The following is a 25,616-nucleotide window of genomic DNA, read 5'->3' as shown; positions in this document are numbered from 1 at the left end:
TGGTTCTTGCTCTAGTAGGGTTATAACTAGTGCAGGTTTACAAGAATTGAATCTGTCAACTTTTTACGCAACTTGAAAAAATGATGGAGGATTTTTGGCAGATGAATGAACATTATGAGACAAAGGTGAATGACATTCTGGTGATTAAAGGGGTCTGCATCCAAGTAGTGGAAAAGCTCCATCATTTTAATTGGGGATAATTGTAACTGTATACACAGCAATGAATAAGAAATAATCTCATAATTGATTGATCCCTGTAATTAACAATGGAATTTTAGAAAAAAAACTCTTGAAACCAAAGTTGATCAAATAATGATTATATCCCCAAACTATTTGATTGTCAGAGTTCTATTTAGAATATTACAGCACAGAAACAGGCCCTTTGGCCCTTCTAGTCTGTCAAACTATTGTTCTACATAGTCTCACTGACCTGCACTCAGTCCATAGCCCTCCATACCTCTCCCGTCCACGTACCTGTCCAAATTCTTCTTAAATGTTAAAATTGAGTCCTCGTTCACCACTTCAGCTGGCAGCTCGTTCCACACTCCCATTGCTCTCAGTGTGAAGAAGTTCCCCCTTGTGTTCCCCCTAAACTTTTCCCCTTTCACCCTTAACCCATGACCTCTGGTTTGTACCTCACCTACCCTCAGTGGAAAAAGTCTGCATACGTTTATTCTGTCTATACACCTCATCATTTTAAATACCTCTATCAAATCTCCCCTCATTCTTCTGCTTGCCAGGAAAAAAGTCCCAACCTGTTTCACCTTTTCCTGTAACTCATTTCCTGAAATCCAGATATATTTCCTCCCATTTTAACACTATTTGTAATTATGAGTGCACTTTTGAGCTTAATTTTTAAGATATAATTGCTGCCAAAGTCAAAAAAGAGATTAGTGGTAGATCCAATATCTACCTTTACTGCGGAAAAGATGAGAGACAAGGAAAATATAGAAGTTTTGCACAAGTACTGAATAAAATAAAGATTTGATAAAACTCAATAAGATACAAAATGCTAAATTATTACCTCTGTGACAAAATAGATGCAGAGTTCGGCAATAAGTGGCAGATGGAGTTCAATCTGGAAAAGTGTGACGTGATGCTCTTTAGGAGATTGAACTTGATGGCTGTGTACATGGCTAATGGGGAGATTCTTAACAGTATGGAGGAACAGAGGGACCTTGGGGTCTAAGTCTATAGATCCTTCAAGGTTGCCACACTAAATTGATAGGGTGATTAAGAGGGTGAATGATGTGATGGCCTTCATTAGTCAAGGGGTTGAATTCAAGAGCCATGAATTAATGTTGCAACTTCTATAAGACTGGTTAGAGCAGCATTTTCCAAATATTTTCTTTCCACTCATACCACCTTAAGTTATCCCTTACTAATTACAGAGCACCTATAGCATAGGTGGTATGTGAGTGGGGAGAAAATGTTTGTGAAACCCTGGGTTAGAGTAATGAAATAATGTGTTTTTTTGGTTGTTTCATTATAGAAAGGATGTGAAAGCTTAAGAGAGGGTGTGGTGGAGATTTACCAGGATGTTCCCTGGATTCGAGAATATGTCTTATGCAGAAAGGTTGAGGGATCTAGGTGTCAGGGGATGAGGTGCATTAGATTATGAGATTATGAGAAGCATGGACAGCCAGCACCTTTACCCCTTGGGCAACAAAGGCTGATACTAGAAAATATCTGCATAAGGAATGGAAGAATGTTTAGGGGAGACATCAGAGTTAAGTTTTTTTCACAGTGTGGTAGATGCCTGGGATGCATTGCCAGGAGCATTGATGGAGGCTGGTACAAAATTCTTAGCTAGGCTCATGGATGTAAGAAAAATTGAGGGTTATGGGCTGTGAGAATAAGAATACATAACCCTGAGATACTGTTTCCTGCAGGCATGGCAGAATTACCACTAATTGGTAATGCAAAAAAACTTCACAGCATGTACATGTAAACAAATAAAGAACTGCAAACAGAAAACAAATGTAAACAAATTGACTGTGCAATACAGAGAGAATAAAAAAGTCAATAAATTGCACAAGTAAGAATCTTAAATGAGTCTCTGATTGAATTTGTCAGATGGTGGAGGAGTAGCAGCTGTTCCTGAACCTGGTGATTCGAGTCTTGTGGTACCTAGACCTCTTTCCTGATGGCAGCAGTGAGAACAGAGCATGTGCTGGGTGTTGTGGGTCTTTAATAATTGCTGCTGTCCTCCAACAGCAGTGTTCTCTGTAGATGTACTCAATAATGGGGAGAGTTTTGCCTGTGATGCCCTGTGCTGTGTCCACTACCATTTGGACAGCTTTATGCTCAGGGGTATTGGTGTCCCCATACCAGACCATGATGCAGCTGGTCAGCACACTTCCCACCACACCTTTTTAGAAATTTGCCAGGGTTTCTGATGTCCTACCCAAGCCTCTTCAAACTCCTGAGGAAGTAGAGGCACTGACATGCTTTCTTCACGATGTCATCAGTGTGTTGGGTCCAGGAAAGGTCCTCCGAGGTAGTGACTCCCAAGAACTTAAATTTGCTCACCCTCTCCACCTCTGATTCCCTCCAATGATCACTGGATTGTCAACCTCTGGATATACAGGATGGGTTAGATTAATTGTGGAGTCATTTTATAGCAATTGGCACACGTAGAACAGTACGGTGCTGTTCAAGAGCCCTTAATGTGCTTTACTGATCTATATTCTATATGTCCTAACTAGCTCAATAAATATTTGAATTTAATCTGAGAAGCCACTTATTCAAATTGGATTTTTTTTTTCAGTTTCCCTGGTCAATGGGTGGTAAGGATGCCACAAGCTCTTAAAGTAACTTGTCCACATACTTGGACCCGAATTTGACAGGAAAATACCAGTAGTTCCCCCAGACATATTCTTGCATTTCCTCCAACTAATATCACTACTTTCAGGATCCCCCATGTTCACACCACATAGCAGCTGAAAAATTACACCTGGATTATACCTGAAGAAATACACCTGGATTAGAATAAAGTCAGCGTTGAGGGCAAGCAGCTTGACAGTGGCTACAAAATCCAGGTTATTATTTCATCACAGCAATGTGTGGTTCAAGGCTCAGAGTAATCTTTGGATGAAACATGCTTAGACGTTGGAAAGATTTCATTGAACTCATGCCACTGTCATTCTGGCGCATTTTGAAACTCACCTTCTTCCCATTGTACTTTGATTTATTTTCAGATAACAACATTTATTGCAATTTGGTAAGCAGAATTCAATTTTATAAAGCATCTAGACCTCCATACACTGCAGGTTGAAAGATCTAAATTTGCAATACTGGAACAGCATGATGCTGTTACTGGTGGGAAAGATGAGCAGTGTGCCAAATGTACACAGACAATTTCTATTATAAATGTCAATTTGGGAATTAATGATGTGGAAAGTTGACAACAGGAAGAAAGATTTTATTGACAGGAAATCCACACAGATGAGATTATTAATGTTACGACTTAATATCCTGCAGGCTTGGCATTAGAATTTGAATTGAAATGTGTGCAGTCAAAATGCAGTTGGAAAAGAGACATACCTTGGCCAATTTACTAAAGTAACTTGGTTGTTACTTTAAATCCTACATTTTGTCTGGATTGAACAGATGCTTCAGAAGAGAAGATGGTTGGGTGTGAGATAAAATAGTGTCACAGTGGGGCCTGAGAGGAATAGGGAACTGATGGCAATGGTGTTCATCTTAGTGCAGTTGGGAGTTACTGACTTGAGGCTATGTAGTTGGGAAGGTTATAGATTTACTCAGCAGGTCAGGCTGCATCTGTGAGAAGAGAAGCCTAACTGATGTTTTGGGTTGATTATCTTCTGGCATTCTGACAAGAGATTTTCAACCTAAACCATTAACTCTTCCACCATTAACTCTTCCATCACAACATGCTCAGTGTGTTCAGCATTTCCAGATTTTATTGTCAATTTTCAACATTTTTGTTTCTTTTCACTCAGAGTTTGCTGATTTGTTTGATTCTGCTTGATTGAAAATGTTGGAAAGGAAGTCCTGTGAAGGAGTGCCACTGAGATGAGCAGATTTGGTCAACAAGGTCTTGGCAGCCATCCAATTAGAATTGGCAAACTGGAAGTAACTGAGAAACCAATAGTGTTAGGGTCATGGCCAACTATAAGTGGTCCAGATAAACTATGAAGGAATACAGACGTGATTAATCGAAGGCACAGATGGGCTCTCTGGCTTCGTACAGAAGAAAATAAATGTACTGGTAACCAGGTTAAAACATAATTGGGAGGTTTATTCCTGGAGTTTACATAATAAATTTATTTGGAATCAGAATTATTTTCCACTAATTTTAGTTCTTTAAGTAAAATATAAATAATGGCTAAAATCTCAAAAGTTCATTGACTCTGAGGAATCAGAAGTTCATGAAATGTGACAATTCTTTTCATTTGTAAAGCAAAGAATGGAAACGTTAAGGAATAAAAAAAAATCTAAAATTAAATGAATTACATCAGGAAGTATAAGAGATTTATGATCAGAATGTAGAAAAAGTGCTGCCCTTGCTAATCTGAGTAATCTAAGATTCACATCAGATCAGGCTTTGGATCTCATTAGAGCCGAAAGCAGTAAGTGGCAAGTGCAAATCTGGTATCTTGATGCATCTCTCTGCTGGGGCCTGAGTACTTACAAAATGATAACTGTGAATTTAATTTCTCCCCCATGGTGTTAAGGTTTTTACTGATCTCTACCTGTGGAAATGAATGTGAAGTTATGCAGATAGTGACTGAGCTGGCAGAGATTGTGCAGAGACCTGCAACATAAGCACCTCCGATCAGCAGGGCCTATTCACTCAGGTGATTGCCGTTAGAAGTCTGGGACCAGGACTCCACTACATTATAAAGTGGATTTCTCACTTTTTGGTCATGTCGAACAAGTGCTGTATATAGAACTGATTCCCACTTATGGCTTACAGCATCGAGACAGGCTCTTTAGCCCAACTCGTCAAGGCAACCATATTGTCTACCTAAGCTTGTGGCATTTGCCTGCATCTGGTCTCTACCCTGCTAAACCTTTTCCAATCCACGTGCCTGTCTAAATGTCTTTTGAACGCTGTAATTCTACCTGCATCTACCACTTCTAGTGGTAGCTCATTCTAAATTCCTACCAGCTGTGTGAAAAGCTTCTCCTAAGCCTTTAAATCTTTTCCCTCATGCAGGCCTTAAATCTATGCCCTCTAGTTCTAGATTCCCTTACCCTGGAAAAAAGACTCTGACTATTTATCTTATCTGTTTACTTCAGTAAGGTTACTCCTCAGCCTCCTATGGTCCAGGGAGAAGAGTCCTAACCTATCTAGTACCTCCTTGAAAATCAAACACTCCAGTCCAGGCAGCATCCTCCTGAATCCCTTCTGCACCCTTTCCAGCCCCGTGATATCATCCCTATCATTAGGCAACTAGAACTGCACACGATACTCAAAATGTGGTCTCAGCAATTTCTTGTACCTTTGTAACATGATGTGCCAATTGCATTACCCAATGCCCTTACCAAGCCCTTACTCTCACCTCATTTGTCAACTTCTTTCACCAATTTCAGGGAACTATGTACCTGTACCCTGTCTCTCTATTCCACAACACTCTCCAAAGTCTTACCCTTTACTGTGTAAATCCTTCCTTTGGTTTGAAAAATACTGCTTTGGTATTGAGGTTATGGATTCCCACACTAAAAAAAAGCATTTCCAATAGAGACTTTAATGCAGATATCACAGCTTCCACCTCTCTGCTGTTCTGATCACCATGAAGTGAATTGTAAACGCCCAGAGAAATCTCCTCCACAGGCAGCCACAGCGAAATGCAATCTTGGAGGTGAAGGAAAATGTGGGGGTGGGGGTATGAAAACAGTTTCCTCCAGTGTGTCTCCCACACTCACACCCCACACAATGAAGTAGCCCATCCAGTCTTGTCCCATGAGTGGTGCCAATCCACTGTGAGCTATCGGCTAATCTCCCTTGGTCACAAATAGTTGGGATCAGTGAAGAGAGCTGCCCATTGATGAGTAATGCAGGAAGGTGCTGTGTGCAGGGGATAAATAGGACAACACAGGCTCTTTAATTGCCGCTTCATTGTCAAACCTTGAATAGTGTACTCATTGTTATTTTTTCCTAAGTTTTCATTTTTTGCCATCAGTAGAGAAATTGTGACTGCATGAAGTACGATATCATTTGCTCCGTGACTGATGCTGGGGAGATGCCTGCTGTGCCAAATGGGATTGTGCCCAGGAATGGACAAAGGATTATCTTAATGATCATGAGTTAAACCAGACCCACTCTCTAAAGAGATCTCCTCATGCTAAAGTATATCCATGCAATAAATCCAATCCAATTCAAATTCAAGTTTATTGTCATCTGATTGTACATAGAGTATACATATACAACCTGATGAAACAGCACACAGACACACAATACACTCTACACACAAACAACATACTGTATATATATAGCAATCCAAGTAAATATATATAAAAATAATTTACAGGTAACTAGAATTGTTCAACAGTCTCACTCTGCAGAAAGACGCTGTTTTTCAGCCTGCCAGTCCTGGTTTTTATGCTCCTTTACCTCTTCCTTGAAGGCACTGTCCCAAAGATACTGCAGGCTCGATAGTAAGGATCTACAAAGCACCACTACCTGTAGATGTCGATTGAGGGAAGAGAGACCCCAGTGATCAACTCACCAGCTTTAATTGCCCTCCATAATGACCTCCCATCTACCATACCCCACTATGATGCAGGCGGTCAGGACACTCTCTAATGTATTCCTATAGAACGTTGTAGGGATGATGGCTGGTAGCCTTGCCCTCTTCAACCTCCTTAGGAAGGGTAGGCACTGTTGTGCCTTTCTGACTAATGAGAAGGTGTTGTGGGTCCAGAAGAGGCCATCCTTTAAATGATCGCCTCTCTCTATGATGGAAATCCATATTTCCTCTCATAAAGGCTTTAATTTAAAAGGATGTGAAACATTATTCAGAATAAAATGTGCATTTAACGTGCTGAAAAATAGCTTAACCGCAAGAAATGAATAGATCCAATTTTTCTGCTTATATTAGGGAAAATTTTTGACACAACAAATACTGTCCAGCGAAAAGAAATATCCACGTTTAACTGTTTTTATTACCAACAACAGGTATATAAATTGTACATACCAAGTAATGTTAACTTTAATAGAAGTCGTAAAATTAATGTGCGTTGGTAAGGAGTGAGGATTTGGTTAAAAAGGACAAGTGATACTAAATTCACATTCTCTGTGGAATAATTACCAATAGAACAGTTTTATTTCTATATAAAAAAACATGGTCATAATCCCATTTCATTGTGTATAATGTTTCAATTTTTTTTAATTAAAGCCTTCATGAGAGGAACACTGAAGCATTTACAATTTCTGATTTCTTATCGGTCCACAAATAATTATATATATGCAAATATAATTACTGGAATACTTATATAAATAATTAATATACTAGCCTCCATACTGTATTCTCCTTAACTCAGCTGAGAATAAAAGAACAGCAGCTACACATAATAAGTGGCATGATCTGGAGAGCCATTCGTTTGGAAAATGCAAGTGATATTGAGCTTTCCCTCAAATCCTCCTTCTCCCTCAGTCCACATGGAATGATTTGTCATTGATACCAAAGTCCTGGGAAAGCATCTATGAGCAGCTTCTTGGTACAATGTGAATGTTTATCCAAACAGGAGTAAATGCACCTAAACTTAATTAATACGTTTATAAATTCATCCATAAATTAATTAAAGCATTTCAGGAACAAGACAAAATAATCTCAAAGTTAATTAATACATTTAGAAATTCATACATAAATTAGGTGCTTAATTTGTTTATTAATTAATACATGTTTACATCAATTCAAAAAGCTTTTCTTAATTTTCAGCTACAATTATGAATTTGTAAATCAAATCAAAAATGAATTATAATACATTTCCAAATGTTAAATTCAAATATATTCATGAATACCATTAAGGCGACAAGCTCCAGAGAGAGATAACGTGGTGCAATAGACATCTACCTGCAGAGTGTGTGCTGTCATTATTTACCCTTGGCGGTGTTCCCTACCAGATTTCAATAGACTGAGCTCTAGGTCTGGTCCATTTGATGCTGGTCCAATAACTCATCCAAATAGCCTTCGTTTGACTGTATTAAAAAGAAAAAAAAAACCACAGAATACATGACGTGGCAAAGTATTATTAGACCACTGAATGTAAGGGATTCTGTCCTGAACAAGTGTGGCTGACGTCCATATTTTTCAGAAGTTGTTGCATGTTGATTCAGAGCTTGATCAGGTTTATTATTTTATTTCTTTTCCTTCCTAACCTACATGTGGGCATCCCTTAAGGTGGATGCTAAAATTATTTAGCTGAGCAGATTCAGAGGATTGAGCCTGAGACCCTCATGTCCGCTTAGCTAATTTATTGACTACAGCCATTGGTAGAAATCATATCGAATAGACTGAAGGAAATTTACCTGCTAAGGCAGGTTTTTTCCATGTTGATGTATGTTCTCATGCTCCTCAGGATGATTGAAGGCTGCCTTTGGAGCTGCCCCCTGAACCCAAAGGTGTGGCCCCTTCTGAAGGCATCCTATTAAAAACATTATTCTCTTAAAATTAGGGCAGAAAATGCTCAAAAAGAAGAACAATGAATGATTCAGATGCAAGACCCTTTGACAAAATTGGTATTTTTCAGCTGGAATTTGCTTCTTCTTGATTTAATTTTAATCTTTCAGCACTCGATAGTAAGTGTCACCATGAAAATTTAAGGTGACTCAGGCTGATCATCAGAAATTTTCATCTTGGACAACTCCAGAAAAACTGTTCTGTTGAAATTGCATTCAGTGCATTTTTATTCTGCCTCAAAGGTTTTTTCAGTATAATTGTCCTACAAAATATATCCACCCAAAACTCAATTTTCATTCTCTGTGTCTATAAAACAGATGTTCACTTTATTCACAAGGGAACTAAATTTGATTGGACCACATTGTTCCTAAAGCCTAAAGGTCAACTCTGTGGCTCTCAAGTACAATAAGCAAGCTTCCTGCAGACATTGTTTGTCACAAACCTATCAAGGTTCCTCTGGCTTCCTGAGAACAATGTTCCACACCCTTCCAGCATTGTAGCATCCATTCATTCAGTAGAAACTCTTTCTAGTCATTGGAAAACCATATCTTGAACTCCAGCATGTCCCTTTAAGAACTGCTCATAAATATCCCACCCTCTGGGTCACATGTTGACAACAGCAAGAACTTACAAAACTCAATATGAAACTCTGTTGCCATCACACAAGAGACTGTGTGTGCAAAAAAACCATAAAACTATGCACTTCAAGGTCAACAGAGTGAAGAAAATTCTACTCTAATATGTTTAGAGAAACTCTACAGACCTGTATATGAATGTCCACATGTTATTGATTTTGAAAATTATTTTCTTTAATTGTTAAAAGTAATATATAATCCTCAACTTTATTAATTATTGAACTTTCATTCACTTATTTGTTGGCAAAATTAGTCTCTTAACCTTTCAATTTTCATTAAATTGTGTACTAAACAGAAATCTGAACAACTAAAAAATGTTTCACCTCTGCTGTTTATGAGATAAATTTAATCATGTTTCATGTAAAATGCACTCAAAATACAATTTATTTCAGTTGAGACGAGGCTAGGGAAACAACCCTCATTGATAATTTGTCTTATGCTTTGATGAAACTAGAGTTCTATTTTTCAAAATTAATATTAAAAATAGCCTCCATGCAAAGTGGGCCATGGGAACAATTTATCTCCAGTTAAACTGCAAGTGGATCTGAAATTAGATGGGTATTGCTAAATGCCACCTGCAAGTAAATTTGATGTCAGTAAAAGCAGGTCCTAATGCAAGAAATAGGAAAAAGTTTGAAAAATGAGAATAAGAATTGTTACATCTCAAACCAGAAACAACAGAAGGCGCAATTCAAAAGGGTTAAATTTTAACTCGATATTTATTAATGACTATAAACAATATAATGTCTTAACATAATTAACCTATTATAAGTATCTTGAGCAAATATACAGATATCATATATTTATAAACAGTGTGTATGTGAAAAATCCAGACCATTACAGTCTGTGCCCAATATTAAAAAAAGCCCCCAAAAGCCCATGTCAGTCAGTCAAGTGAGTCAGTCCAAAAAAAACACAGTCCACAGAATTCAATCTCAAATTCCATGCCAACGTCAGTTCGTTAACTGATAACAAAGGACGTCGCATTGAACGTTGGAGAGAGAGATGACTGATGTTGTGCTGCAGTAAATTTACGAATCTTCACTTTTGGGGCATATGCATTTCACACAGCTCTCCAGCTGCCCTCTGCCACTCTGCTTCACAGCTGGATTCTCCCTTTGTTCTCAAACGTTCCAAGCAATTGGCGAGTCAGCACTCAGCTGTACCATAAGTTGCACAGAGTTCTTAGCAGAAATCTATCCTTTATAATGACAGTCCACTGTCCAAAAGGTCAGTCCATGGTCCATAACGAACGTGACTAATAAAGAGTGAAATTTCAGAAAATAAAAAAATTGTAAAACTGACTTGTTAAACTTAATTGATTTTGCAAAGCTATTATGAAGGAACTGATTAACTAATGCTTGAGTACAAAGCCAAATGCAAATGAGAGAGGAGAGTCTAATTCATTACTTCCAAGGAAGCCTATGATCCCTTTATAAACATACTAATCTTCCTTTGAATGAGCACAGCATTCTTAGTTCTGTTACTCAGTGAGAGCCACTTTCTGTAAGATCTTGTACCTCTTGCCTTGTTCTGCAATTCTAATTTAATTTATGATTATGTTGTGGATTACTCATTTCTGCTGCAGGCTGAGGAACTGATGCTTTTTTTCTTATCTGTTCAGTCTTTTAACACAATGGTCAATCTCATGCTTTTCCTTTGCACCATTTTAGCTCGTGGAAGCTGAAATCCTACCTCAGTGACAAATCTTTCATATTCAAAAAAAAATAGAATACAGTTTCTGGACAAAATGTTGCCCTTCTTTCAAAGTGACTTTGAGAAGAACTAGATTGATAGTAAAACTATCTATTCATTGTATAGCCAGTATGGTCCAGTGAAATCCCTAACAGAAAGTTGAGTGCTGAACTTAACACACCTCCTTAAAATGTGTCTGCAAAATATTCAGCACAAATAGTTATTTATTTAATTTTATTATTTAGTGGAATAAAGAGGTGCCAAATTAAATGATATTCTTTTGGGTAATAGTTTATACAAGTGTTACACAGGTGTGCTTTTGTAGCTAAGTACAGTAAAAACCCCTTTAACTGGTACTTCTAGGGATTGGTAGATGCCGGATAAGTGAATTTGCCGGTTGCTTGAGATGGCATGTTGCGTGATTGGCGAACTAACCACTGAGGGGATCAAATCTAAACTTTCATATCTTTTACCTATTTATTTTCTGTTGGTTTTTTTTTTGCCAGTTGCTTGAATTCCAGATAGCAGGGATTTTACTGCAGTTCACTTAAAAACATGTCAATTGGCAAGATTCCAGTTTGTTGCTCAGTTTTTAAACCACTAAAAGCATAATATTATTTTTGATAAAATATTGACCACTGTTGTTGCAAATTACTAAATCATTGCTAACATTGTCCTAAAGCAATCAGTGCTTCCACTAAAACAGCCAGCTTTTTCTTCCAAGCATATCCAATCCAAGAATTGTAGACTAAAACCAAATGTACTCGCACATGATTGGTGATAATTCCTGAGGAGAACAGTGGTGCAGCTAGCAGAATTGCTGTCTTTCAACTCCAGCCACCCAGATTCAATCATCTGTGCTCCCTGTGTGGAGTTTGCATGTTCTCACTGTGACGGCATGGGCTCCCTCTCACATCGCAAAAGTGAGTGGGTTGATAGGGCCACTGTAAATTGCCCTGAGAGTGTACACAAGTGATGCAATCTGGGAGGAGATTGATGGGGTCATGAAGTTGGAGCAAAATTTGTGCAAATTAATGCCTTATGGTCAGTGCAGGGTTGGTGGTTTACTTTTGTGAACACAAAGGATAAATGATGGAGCAGAATTTTAGGAATGGAGCATAACATGCTGGCAGCACTGTCCAAATACATTCAGTGCTATTGACCAGGATTTATAGGCACTGATGTCTCTATTCGACAAAAGTTCTAGGTTCTGACCAATTAGGTTTTACAAATGGAGATGCAGTTGATAATTCCTATTCCTTATAACCAGACCAGTTTTTTTTTAAATAGCTCACTGATGCAAAGGGCAAGTTTACTAGGAATTAGTTCACATTACTCACAATAGCATAGTCTATCCAAACTGTGTCATTTCTTTCATTTTCAGCTTCATTTGTAATTATTTTCAGACTAAAGCCTTTTTTCTAACAATCACGTCCACACTTCTGGATTGCTGTGCAGTGACATACTACATGTCCACATCACATCTCCATGTGTATTAACAAGAACAGTCTTGTGTACGAGCTAAGTATGGAAAATTAACTCCCCATTTTATTCTCAAAGTTATTCTTTCACTGTTAAAATAATTAAAAATTAGATCTGCTTCTTTGTTCGGATTTTGAAAGTAGCTGTTGGTGTCCACTCTGAGTCCATTGTGAGGAGACTAGTCATTTTCTACTCAAGTAGACAGATGGTGGCTTCCTGCAGAAGCCTAACACTTTGTATTAGCTGGAAAAGTACATCAGTTTGAAATACACCATGTGGAGATAATATAAGAATTCAAGTTTTACTGGTTATTTTTATAGACCTCCATCTGAACACTCTCCTTTCAATATCTGAAAATTTGGGAGGTTCCTCAAGTGGTCAAGCAGTGTTTCTTGCAGTGCATGAGTTCAAGTTTATTAATCATCCGATTGCACAAGTACAAACCGACAAAACAGTGTTCTCCTACCCTCAGTGCAAAACATGCCAAAATGCAGCCATAGATAACACACATGCAGTTAAGCAATACATATGCAGGACAAATATACATATATAAAAATAAATAAATATTGTTTAATAAATAGTAGTCTCAGATGGTTAGTGTGGTAGTTCATTTAGTCATTCAGCATTCTCAATGCCCATGGAAAGAAGCTTTTTCTCAGATTGATGGTGCTGACTTTGATACTCCTGTATCTCTTTCCTGATGGGAATAGCTGAAAGATGCTGGCTGCAGGGTGGTAGAGGTCCTCAACGATTTTGCACCCCCTCTTCAGACAATGATCCCAGTTGATCATGTCGACGGGGATGGGGGGTAGACCTCAGTGATCCTCTCTGCCTCTCATAGTCTTGTGAATTGACCTCCGATCCACTACTCTACAGCAGCCATACCACACTGTGATGCAACCAGCCAAGAGGCTCTCGATAGAGCTCCTGTCAAAGGTTGACATGATGGTGCCCTCAAGCCTTGCCCGCTTCAGTCTTCTCAGGTCGTACAGTCACTGTGGCACTGACAAGTGAGGAGATGTTGTGTGTTCAGGGTAGGACATTTGTTGAGTGGATTCTGAAGAACTTGGTGCCCTCTACTCTCTCCACTACTGAGATATTAATTTGTAGTGGCAGGTAGCTATGCCTGATCCTCCTAAAGTCCACAATCATCTTTTTCATCATGTCCATATTGAGACTCAGGTTGTTATTCTCGCAGCATACCATAAGATTTTCCACCTCTTCTCTGTAGTGCGATTCATTGTTGTGGCTGATGACACCAATACTGTTGTGTCATTTGCAAACTTGACGACTCTGTTGGAGCTGGATCTGGCAATGTAGTCATAGGTCAGTAACATGAACAGGAGCGGGCTGAGCATTCAGCCCTGAGGTGCACCAGTGCTCAGTGTGATGGTGCTCGAGATTCTGCTACCGACCCGGATAGACTGTGGTCTTTCCATTACAAAGTCCAGAATCCAGATGCAGAGAGAGTTATTGAGACCCAGCGAGGACAGCTGCTCGACCAGCCTCTGGGGAATGATCACTGAGCTGGTCAATGAACAGCAACCTTGCATATGATATGTCATTCTCCAGGTTGGTCAGGACAGATTGGAGAGACAAGGCTATAGCATCATCAGTGGAAGGGTTTCTCTGTACACTAATTGAAATGTGTCTAGTGTCTCTGAGAGGTGCGCTTTGATTAATTCAATCAGACACTCAAAGCATTTTATAATGGTGAAGGTCAGTGGCTGGAGGCAGTAGACATTGAGGCCTGACACTGTTGCCCTTTTTAGTGCTAGGATGATGATGGCTGACTTGAAAGACATGGGAACAATGGAATATTGCAGTGATGTGTTGAGGACCTTCCACCAGTTGGTCTGTGCAGTCCTTCAGTACTCGACCAGGTACATTGTCTGGTCCCGCTTACTTGTATGGATTCATCTTGGATAAGGTTCTCCTCACTTCAGCCATGGCTGTGCAGGGGACCCATTCATAAGGAGGACATGGAGCTTTCTTCATTGTCAGCCTGTTCTTCTCATTGAACTGTGCATTATTTAGCATCAATTTTGTGATATATGCTATATTTCACAATTATTTTTAAAACGGATTCACTGGCGAGGACTGAGTGATTCAATTAGGATTTTCAACACCAGCCCACCACCCCAAATTCCCAACCTAACACCAACCACAGGAGGGAGAAGCAAAGTACTTCAGATAAGCTTCTTTACAGAAAAATGTACCTTGCCTTCTGACCTGCTTTTTTTTTTAAATCATAAAAGTCCAGGAAACGCCACTTAAAAAAACTCAAAAGATTTATAAATGCTGGAAATCTGAAATGAAAAGCTGAAAATGCTCAAAGAATTCATCTAGCCTATTAGCGTCTGTGGAAAGAGAAACAGGGTTGTCGTGCCAAGTCTGAGACAGTTTCATCAGAACCAAAAGGGATTGAGGACACGCAGTCAACCTTCATGTTACAGCATGCAATCCAGGAGCTCAAGTAACTCATTTCTGAAGGAATGCAATCAATCAGCCCTCACCACATGAATTGCCTACTAGTTCCCTAGACTTACCATCCTCAGGGAAAAGAAGTACCTTGTGACAATGAACGAGCCTTACCCATGTGCAATTCATATACACAAGGTCTGGTTCTCTATGTATGAGTGGTTGTTGAATTTACATATCACACTTTGGTGATTCTGATGGATGGAGGCTTCAAAGATAGCTAATACTTGCATCCTCTTCTAAAACTTGCCAAAGATAAACTTGTTTCCCTTGATAGATTTAAATCTATCCATCTTAATTTTTTCAATGTCACTTTCAAGGCAATATGTTGCCACCTTCAATCTCTTTGTTATTTAACCTGGCCTCTTTGATTCTTTTAGAAAAGTAAAGTTGTCTGTCGTTAACTAATTGTTTGGCTGCAGGAGTTCCATCCCAGCTGTGAAAACGTTTGTCTCAGTCAAAGTTGAATGATTACCCTTAATATTTTGGATCCTTTGTTGAACTGCTGGATATGTGCAATTTAGTATTTATTCGTTGCATGTTTCAAAAGTGATATTTATCAAGCAAATAAAAGTGTTTGAAAATCTTAAACCCACACCTGATAGCAGTATTGTTGAAGCAAGCTGGTGAGCAAGATAAGTAACCATCCCACTAAATATTTACTCCACAAGATGGACAGTTAACAGTGTGTGATTAAAATTTATTGTATTTAAAGTAAACCGTTGCTTCTTAAAAATCTTTCATTGTACTTTTATAAACAAAGCTACCAAGAATAAAAGTAATTGCAACAGCTTGCTTGAGTGTCTTCTCTTAGGAAAGTTGACAGCTGGAATTTTTATTTTAATTTTTTTTTAAATTAGACATCCAGCACAGTAACAGGCCATTTCGGCCCAAGAGTCAGAGCCATCCAATTTACACCCCATTCACCTGCACCCCTGGTACATTTTGAATGATGGGAGGAAACTGGAGCCCCCAGAGAAAACCCACGCAGATACAGGGAGAACGTACAAACCCCTTTCAGACAGCGCGGGACTTGAACCCCAGTCCAGTCCTGATTGCAAGCACTGTAAAGGCATTGTGCTAACCGCTACACCAAACATGTGACAGTGAACTGAACATGCCATTTCCCTCTACTTCCCTTTAAAACTTTCCATTAAGAGAACTTACCCTCCACCACAATATTGCCGACAATTCTCTGGGGTTGAGGAGGCAGAGAGGGTGCAGAGATCCTCAGAAAGCTTTGTAGCATGGAACTAGGAGCAAGCAGGGAGGATCAGAAAGTAGTCCAGGTGGATTGAAGCCCAGCATGAGGGTCAGTGACTAGGAAAGTGGGAGTTCACAGGGATCAAGGCTTAAATCCTGGCAGGTTCAGGCTCTGGCCTTCAGAGGTCATGATCAAGTTCAGTAGACTAGGTCTGAGGTCACATAATGAGAGGGTATGCAAATGAACCAAAGAAAGGCACAGACCCTAGAAGGTCCCAATCTAACTGTGTGCTGTGATGGCCTAATTGTCTCAGCCATAGTAGAGACCCTCCTAGGGCAACTTAGTCTAATTTCCTCAAAGTATATCAAATGGAGTGGTCCAGGGAAATGATATTATCCCGTAAGGAACTGACATAGAAATCGCATCAAGCGTGCAAGGACAACTAACACAAGGCAGTGCAGCTGAATGTAGTGAGTAATGTAAAAGCAGCCAGCATGATCATAATTCCAGTTCACTCTGATTAAAGTAAGTTTTCAATCACAAAAAAAACCTGATAGAATAAAGTGTCACCCAATTAAATATCTAACCCTCTCATTTTAATTCAGGTGGGCATACAGTTTTATGTCTTAACCTTGAAGTCTGTCAGAATGTTATTTTCCTGTCTTTTGGAGAGCAAAGAATTATACATAAGCAGCCTTTGCCATCTCCATGGAACAACCCAATCTCCCAAGGCCTTAGTTTTCACAACTAAAGACAGACAGATATGAAGAATATTGAACATTACAGCACAGTTCAGGCCCTTCTGCTATTATGTTGTGCTGACCTCTGTAAAGGTACCCTCCGACTATCAAATCCAATGATTAGATACCACTTTAAGTACCGTATTTCCTATCCCATAGGTGCTCAGTGATTAGTAAGAGATTGCTCAAGGTGGTATGTGAGTGGAAAGAAAAAGTTTGAAAACCACTGTTTTAATCAGACCTAATTGACTCGTTATGTGCACAGTTTCATACCTCCAAAGGAAATGAGTCAAAGCCTCACTTTCATACAGATTATAAATACAATGGAAGTGCAGATAATTTAATAAGAGTTTATCAGAAATTGGAGTTTTATTTATAAAGGTGGAAATCAAAGATTGTTCTTTACCAGAGTGGAAGTTTAGGATAGACATGTTAAAGTCTTCAAGATGCAGGGGATTATGGAGAGAGGATCATCTGTAAGAATCAGTGAGATGTATATGGGAATTTGCATATATATAATAGATAGAAAATGGATTTTTATATTTTCAATTCAGTTTCCCTTTTCTGGCTGATAAATGAGAGTAAGAAATCATTCACACGCTCATTAGAAATTAACTAATTGTCAATATTTAATAATTTAGCTTTTTCAGAGTTTCAGTTTTTGACTGCTTATCACAAGCATTTTTCAGCCCCTCATACTGAAATACATGAGAAACAAAAACGACGAGACGACATCCACAGAATTTATTTGGGCTACGTGGTAATTTGTTTCACAGTTTTGGAGAGGGAAATTATGTCTGTTTATTCACAATCCAAACTAAGCTTGATTTTTCAGGGGGTAAAGTGTTTTTCACATTCCCTGAGGACATCCCTGTATTTTCTAAAACATTATGAGCAAACCTTTTTATTTTTATCAACACAAGACAGCACCTCACCCTTGTTACTAAAATATTTCATATTCTATGTCAAGGAAATTTCAACATAGATGAGCAAATCCAGATTCAGACTTGGTTGATCCTTCACTGGCATTAAAAACGTGATCTAGCTGTTGATCTTCCTCCTCCAAGAGTGCCCCACATTCACTTTGGGAGTTGTAGTAAAGTAGGAACTGAGAATGAGACCTATTGAACCCAAGAGGCACAACCTACCTTAAGGGCTCAGATCCATAAAGTCGGTAATTTACTTCCTATGGATGCTACAAGACCGACTGAGTTCCTTTAGCATTTCTATGTTTTTATCACCACCAAGGCCAACCTTTTTCTCATTTAACATCAAAGACAATAGAATTGCTGAAAATCAATTAGAAATTTGGACTGGTTCCCTATCTGTGGTGAGTCATGCCTATCTCACCAAAATTGGCAAATAAGCATACCCATTCAACTTTCGACTTCCTTTATCCATTTTGTTCAGCTATTCACTGATGCATTAGTGAGAAAACAACCAACCAGGTTAAGATCATACTGCATTCATATGTTTCCTTTGAGGTGGCTCGCCCACGCAACAGGCGAACCGGCTCACGGTGTCGCGGGCAATTCCGCGGCAGATTTGACTGTAAGAGCACTGAGCGCAGAGCAATCCCACAGCCTGGTGGCTGAGATCAGTTCTGCCCCATGAGTCACGGGGGTTGCTAGGAGGGGGGTACTTCAGTGAGTGGCTTTAGAATCAGTAAAGCAGCTGGTTCAACTCAGCTTCGACTCTGCGTGACGTGATTGGCGTGACTACACCCTCTTCTCATTAAACATCAGGGACTCTGCAATGCACAAGGGTAACATTTAGTTTATGAGTGCAGTTTTCCAAATGAAATCTGGGAATTCTTACCATTATTTGATTCAGTAGTTGTGCTGTATATTCAAACATATGCATTGTACAGGGCAACATTGACACAACACAGATGAGCCATGTGTGTGCTTAGGTTCCTCATTAGCATCATGGCTTTAGCGTAATGCTGTACACTTCTATTTTAACTGGAAGCAATTGACTTTTTCTCGACTTCAAAAGGATGTACACTGGTAGAATGGGCAGAGTCACATGGAAGATTAAATTTAATATGAAAAATTGTTAAATAATACCTTGGAAATAATAAAAGACTAAATGGCAGAGTTTTCTAAAGGGTCTAGAGAAACATTTAAAAAAACTAATCCCATCAAAAATGCTGGAGATGCTCAGCCTTAGTTAATATTATGGAGAGAGGATCTTTCATCAGAACCTAAAATTTGCCATGAAGCCTTAAGCCTCTCTCTCACAGAAACCGCCTGACCTATATTTCAACTTTTTGTTCCAATCTTCTGCATCAACAGTTTTGCTTTTGGGCCTGATGTTTTCATTTTGAAAGTACTTAATTTTTATGAACATCTTTTAATGACAGACATCTCCATAGGCTCTGGTTTCACGTAAACTACATATCGCAGTATATTTTATCTCTTTTTTAAATTTAGGCATACAGTGCGTTAACAAACCCTTTCAGCCCATGAGCCTGTGCCACCCAATAACAGCCAATTGACCTACAACCCATGGTACATTTTTGAAGGATGGGAGGAAACCGGAGGACACCACGCAGACACAGAGAGAATGTACAAGCTCCTCACAGAAGCGCAGAATTCGAACCCGGATCCTGTTCACTGGCACTGTAACAATGTGGTGTTAACCGCTACACTGACCATGCTGCATATCATATATACATATATATATATGGTGTGTACAAATTTAAACTAAAAGTGCACAGTATAAATGGTAAATGGCAAAATATTTCATCTGATGAATATTCTAATTGATGATTATTCATTGAAGTTGTTTGGGGAATGCAAGTAAGGCTGCAAAATGAGGCTTGTGTTTCTTGTCTCTTGTCTATACCTTAGTGGGTTTGTTCATGACTCAACTAGAATCCAAATCAATCCATTGTCTAAAAAGGGTTCAAATGAATTGTGAAGTCACATCCGTAAACTGTTCCTTCTTTGGCTACCTCTCCACAACCTTAGGGAAGGAATTAAGGAGCTAAATAGATGAAGGCACAACTGCTAAAGTTGGGATAAAGGATATTAGAGAGGTGCAGGAGATATATAGCAGAGTTGGTGTCATGTTTGGAAGAGTATCAGGTGCAGTGGGTTCACAAAGAAATGGGTCTGGACACAAGTGTTACAATCACTTAAGACTCTCTCTCTCCACAGAAACCTATATTTTCTATTTTTTGTTCCAATCTCCTGTATCAGCAGTTTTGTTTTTGGACCTGCTGTTTGGACAACTAAATGAGAAATAAGGAAAGAGAAGGATTATGAAGGTAAATGAGCACAAAAATAAAAACAGATAGGACAAAAAATTTATAAATATATAAAATGGAAAAGGGTAACTAGAGTCAACATTGGTCCCTTGGAAGATGAGAAAGGGAGATTGATATTGATTAATGAGGAAATGGCGAGGCATTGAACAAATATTTTGTGTCAGTCATCATGGTGGAAGATGTATCCAGCATGCCAAAGAGTGGTGATAGGGATGCGAAGGGAGGTGAGGGCCTCGATAAAATAATTGTTGCAAAAGAGATAGTGATGAGCAAACTAATGGGACTGAAAGCGGACAAATCCCCTGGTCCCAATGGGATGCTGAAGGAAATGGCAGGAGTTATAGTTGATGCTTTGGTAGTCATTTACCAAAGTTCTCTGGACTCTGGGAAGGTCCCTGGAGATTGGAAGACAGCAAATGTCATGCCATTTTTTACAAAGGGATGTAGGCAGAAGATGGGTAACTATCGGCCATTTAGCTTAATGTCTGTAGTCGGGAAAATGCTTGAAGCTGTCATTGATAATGAAATAGAGAGACATTTAGAATGAAGGGGTTCCATTAGGCAGACACAGCATGGATTCAGAAAGGACAGGTCTTGTTTGACAAACTTTCTGGAGGATATAATGGATGCGGTAGAGAGAGTGGAACAGGTTAATGTAATATATTTGGATTTCCAGAAGGCGTTTGATAAGGTGCCGCACAAGAGACATCAATAAGATACAGATGAATTGAGTCAGGGGAAGTTTATTGGCATGGATTGAGGATTGTTTAACTGATAGAAGGCAGAGTCGGGATAAATGGGTGTTTTTCTGATTGACAGAGAGTGGTATGTCAGGTGCCAGAGAGGTTGATGCTGGACCCGCAGCTGTTCAACATTAACTTTGATGATTTGGAAGAGGGGACAGAGTTTGCAGATGATACCAAATTGAGTGGAAAAGCAAATTGTAGAGAGGATGTGGAGAGGCTGCAGAAGGATATAGTTAAGTTTGGTGAGTGAACAAAGGTCTGGAAAATGAAGTACAATGTTAGTAAATGCGAGATCATCCACTTTGGCAGGAAAAATAGAGGAGCATATTATTATTTAAATGGTGAAAAACTGCAGCCTGCTATAGTGCAGAAGGACTTGGGAGTGCTTGTGCATGAATCCCAAAAAGTTAGGTTGCAGGTACAACAGGTTATTAAGAAGGCAAATAGAATGTTGGCCTTCATGGCTAGAGGAATTCAAGAGCAGGGAGGTCATGCTGGAACTGGACAAGGTACTGGTGAGGCCTCAGCTGGAGTACTGTGTACAGTTTCTGGTCTCCAGGAAGGATATACTGGTCTTAGAGGCAGTCCAGAGGAGGTTCACCAGGTTAATCCCAGAGATGAAGGGGTTAACCTACGAGGAGAGACTAAATCACCTGGGATTATACTTCCTCGAATTCAGAAGAATGAGTGGAGATCTTCTAGAAACATATACAATTATGAAAAGGATAGATAAGATAGAGGCAGGAAAATTGTTTTCACTGGTAGGTGAGACCAGAACTAGAGAACACAGTCTCAAGATTCAGGGGAGTAGATTTAAGACGGAGATGAGGAAAAACTGTTTTTCCCAGAGAGTAGTGAATCTGTGGAATTCTCTGCCCAGGGAAACGGTTGAGACTACTTCCTTAAACATATTTAAGATTCAGTTAGATAGATTTTTACATTAAAAAGGAATTAAGGGATATGGGGAAAAGGCAGGTAGGTGGAGTTGAGTCAATGATCAGATCAACCAAGATCTTATTGAATGGTGGAGCAGGCTCAATGGGCCAGATGGCCGACTCCTGCTCCTATTTCTTATTTTGTTATGGAATCACATGTAACTTTTATTTAACACATGGTAAACAAGCAGGGGAGAATGTTAAATGGTGATTGATTACTATTTTACTTGAGCGACTATATAGACATTCACCTCAGATTTCAGTTGGACCCCGACAATGGTAAACCTATACTCGACCTGCTCACCCACTACAAACAGGGACTCTTACACACATGGTTCCCTGACCATGGCTCTCTGTGAATACCAACTTGTTGCTAGTACTAATGGCTCAGCCTCAATGTAGTGCACACGTTACCTGTGACACTTCCAACAATGTCCAAAGCAGTGGGATTTGGACCACAAGACAGAGAGCAAGAATTTGCTGTGCTTTGGTATTATATACAGTACAAATCTGTGCTTCTAGCCAATAATGACCCTAGGTGATTTAAATTAGCCAATGGCAAGGTGTGCACTAATGGGAGGTCAGAGTCCAACCTTGATTGACAGGTGATGTGACTTCTGAATAAGTTTCAGATGGGGAAGACATGTGACCACCTGCAATACACACATTCCAGAGAGCCAGGGAAGCCATGATTCCTCCACACACAACTGGAGAACTTCCAACCTGATAAGTCAGGAGATATTATGAAGGTGGCTAGAAGAAAGGCATTGGGAAAAATCATTAGGTAATGAATGAGCAGAATTTTATGTGAGTCGCAAGATTGGCATCTATGATTTGGATAATATGAAGTTTACAAGTTAAAGAAGATGGAATGTTGAACCCAGTCAACTTTGGAGTTAATTGAAACATAGATAAGGACTTCAACAGTGAATGAAGGTGACTAGCATTAGCCACTCCTCCAGAGGTATGAAATGGGTTTGTGTGGAAAGAATAAAGTTAGTATTTTGTGAATTGCTTCTATTTTGTTTGCCTATGAAAATAGAATCTCTATTCTCCGTATGTTTGCACAAAGGAGGTAGAAGACTATTGCACAATTATAACCGAGAAAAACAAGGGGAAAAGGAATCATACAATCATTATCATTACAAAGAAATAACAAAAAGCAAGAACTTCTATTTGCAAAGCACTTTTAACAAGGCTGAAACATCCCAGAGTATGTCTCAGTATTGGAACAGAATCACAGAAGGAAATGTTAAGGTAGACCAAGAGTTCAGAAAGGAATTACAGAATTTACCAGCTTGAAAAGCGAAGGTGTGGCTGACCACGGTGGAATAATTGAACCTGCAGATGACTAAAAGCAGAGATAAAGGATTGAAGGATGTCACAGAAGAAAAGAGACAAGACCAAGATGGATAAGAATGACAGTTTTAAAATGAAGGCATCCTATTGATAGGAGCCAGTGTAAGTTTGCAAGCATAGGGCTGATGAGTGGATGACATGATATAAAGTAGCTCAGGGGCAATAATTTTGGCTGATCTCATTTATAGAATGGGAAGAGGAAGTCCATCCAAAATACACAGGATCAGTCAAGTCCAGGGGCAGTGAAGCCACAAACAAATAATATCACAAGGACTCCATTAGGGCAATACAGAGGAGATGGACAAAGATGTTCATGGGCCAACTTCAAACAAATGAATCGAGCTTAGGCAGACAATTGGGTAAGCATTGAATGCAGTAAAACTCTATGGCTTTGTCTATCTGAGCAAGTACTAGTTACCTAAATTTGATCTATACCTCTCTAAACATTTTCTAACCATATACCTGTCTAAATGTCATTTAAGTGTCCTATCCACCACCACAGCTTGCTTTGGCAGTTCATTCCATATACCCACCCTTCTCTATGTGGACGTTGCCCCATAGGTCCCTTTTAAACCTTCCCAACGTACCTTAAATCCATGTCCTCTTGTTTTAGACTCCCCTACTTTGGGGGCAACACTGTAACCATTCACTTTACTTATACCCCTCATGATTTTATACAGCAAAGTCATGATTTTGTGAGGTTCATATTTTATACAGCATTGTTTTTATTCATTGCCTATTAACCAATTTTTCCAAAGTAAAATAGCATCAGAACAGCAGGGACATTGAATTGGTTCCAAGGAGCATCATTCCTGCACTTTGACACATATCAAGGTAGCTAAAAATGGTTATTTTTGGCTACAATTAGCCCAAATTGAAGGAATGTGTGGTTCCCTTGACTAATATCCACCAGGAATTGCATTCAAATTAACACAACTTCTCCATTTTACACTCATTAGTGTAACCAGGAGAAGCTCTTCATGTCTAGTCAGGATATGAATGATCTGCATGCCGAAAAACCAAAAAAAAAAAAAAATTTTGCCACTTTTGCCCTGTCTGTTCTATTTGAATTTTTCTAAAGGCTGCATCTTAATAGATTTTGCCTGCTTTTATTCCGCATTGACGATAATGGACTCCTGCCACATTTCCATCTAAGTTCTCTTATCCTTTTCTGACAGCTTTTGCAGATTTATATTGCAGGCATGGAAGGAAATAATGCATCAAAATTGCTTTGACATTACTGGATACTTTTATACAAAGATGTAGGATTGGATGTCCGTAGAAACAATTGAGGAAATAACATAGAACTGGGAGTTTTGATATTTCTTGTGTTATTTAAGGGTTTAAGATACTGTAATTCTCTATAGTTCTCATTGAATATTATTCTAAAAACTATGGAGGTCTTAGGTTGGTTGATTTAAACATTGTGAAGTTGGCCTGAAACTTGAACGATAGTTTTAACATGCTGTTTTTCTTCTTGTACACTCAGGACCTCCTTCCACCCCTCAAAATGTCATTTTCAACATTAATAATTCTTCACTGATCCTGGAATGGAGTCCACCAGTCGATACAGGAGGGAGAAAGGACCTCACCTACAATGTTATCTGCAAGATATGCGGCTTAGGCCCAAAGAAATGCTCACTCTGTGGAGGAGGATTGCGCTTTTTGCCTCGGAACACAGGTCTAACTAATACCTCCGTGACCATCGTTGACTTTCTTGCTCACATGAACTACACATTTGAGATCGAGTCGGTGAATGGTGTCTCTGGTGAGAGCATGGTACCCAGAAAGTTTGCAGTTCTCACCATCCTCACAAATCAGGCAGGTAAGTGCTCTCCCTCTTATCACTTCATAGTCTTAGCTCCAGTCCTGGTATCTTCGTGTTGTCGCCACCTCAGGATTTGGTCTAAGGGCAAACACTGACACAAATCCCATTAGAATCGAAGTGCTGCTCATACCTGATCAGCGCTGCTTACCATGGAGAATTTCTGTGAAGGGAGGGTGAAGAACTTGGATTAGAATTTGGAGCTCCAATAATGTAGTTTGTGCTTCTTTTTGATAGCCTCTTCTTTTAGTTAATGGACATTTAAGATTCCCTAGAATAAAACAGTCAGTCAAAATCTGAGAGTGAGTTATAACTTTGCAATACAAATGAAGTGTTAGTCTAAATCACATTAATGAAATAGCAACCATTTATCTCCATTATATTTTGTTCAAACCACAGTGTCCATTTTTCACTTATTTTATTTGTTTGAGGTTTGTTTTTAACCAAGGCCAGTAAACAAATGCTCCCTTGTTTTTAAGTTCTCGAAAAGAATGTGTGTGTTATGTTCAGTATTGATAATTGCAAGATTATCTAATTTTTTGACTATTTAATTGTGTTGTTATTCCTGGGGTTGTTCATTAAATGTAAT

The 25,616-nt window shown here is 39.1% G+C and overlaps 1 protein-coding gene across 1 annotated transcript in view; it reads left to right on the top strand.

Moving 5' to 3' along the window:
- The window catches only part of epha6 (eph receptor A6), a 429,920-nt gene that overhangs the window by 187,567 nt on the left and 216,737 nt on the right, over nt 1-25,616 (top strand). The window contains exon 3 of the mRNA XM_069889421.1: nt 24,692-25,027. Coding sequence (XP_069745522.1) covers nt 24,692-25,027 — 336 coding nt within the window. The remainder of the gene's footprint in view (nt 1-24,691; nt 25,028-25,616) is intronic.

This window comes from Narcine bancroftii, chromosome 7, assembly GCF_036971445.1.
Source record: "Narcine bancroftii isolate sNarBan1 chromosome 7, sNarBan1.hap1, whole genome shotgun sequence".
NCBI lineage: Eukaryota > Metazoa > Chordata > Chondrichthyes > Torpediniformes > Narcinidae > Narcine > Narcine bancroftii.
The sequence above is the reverse complement of the archived record's forward strand: the minus strand, read 5'-3'. Positions and strand labels throughout refer to the sequence as shown.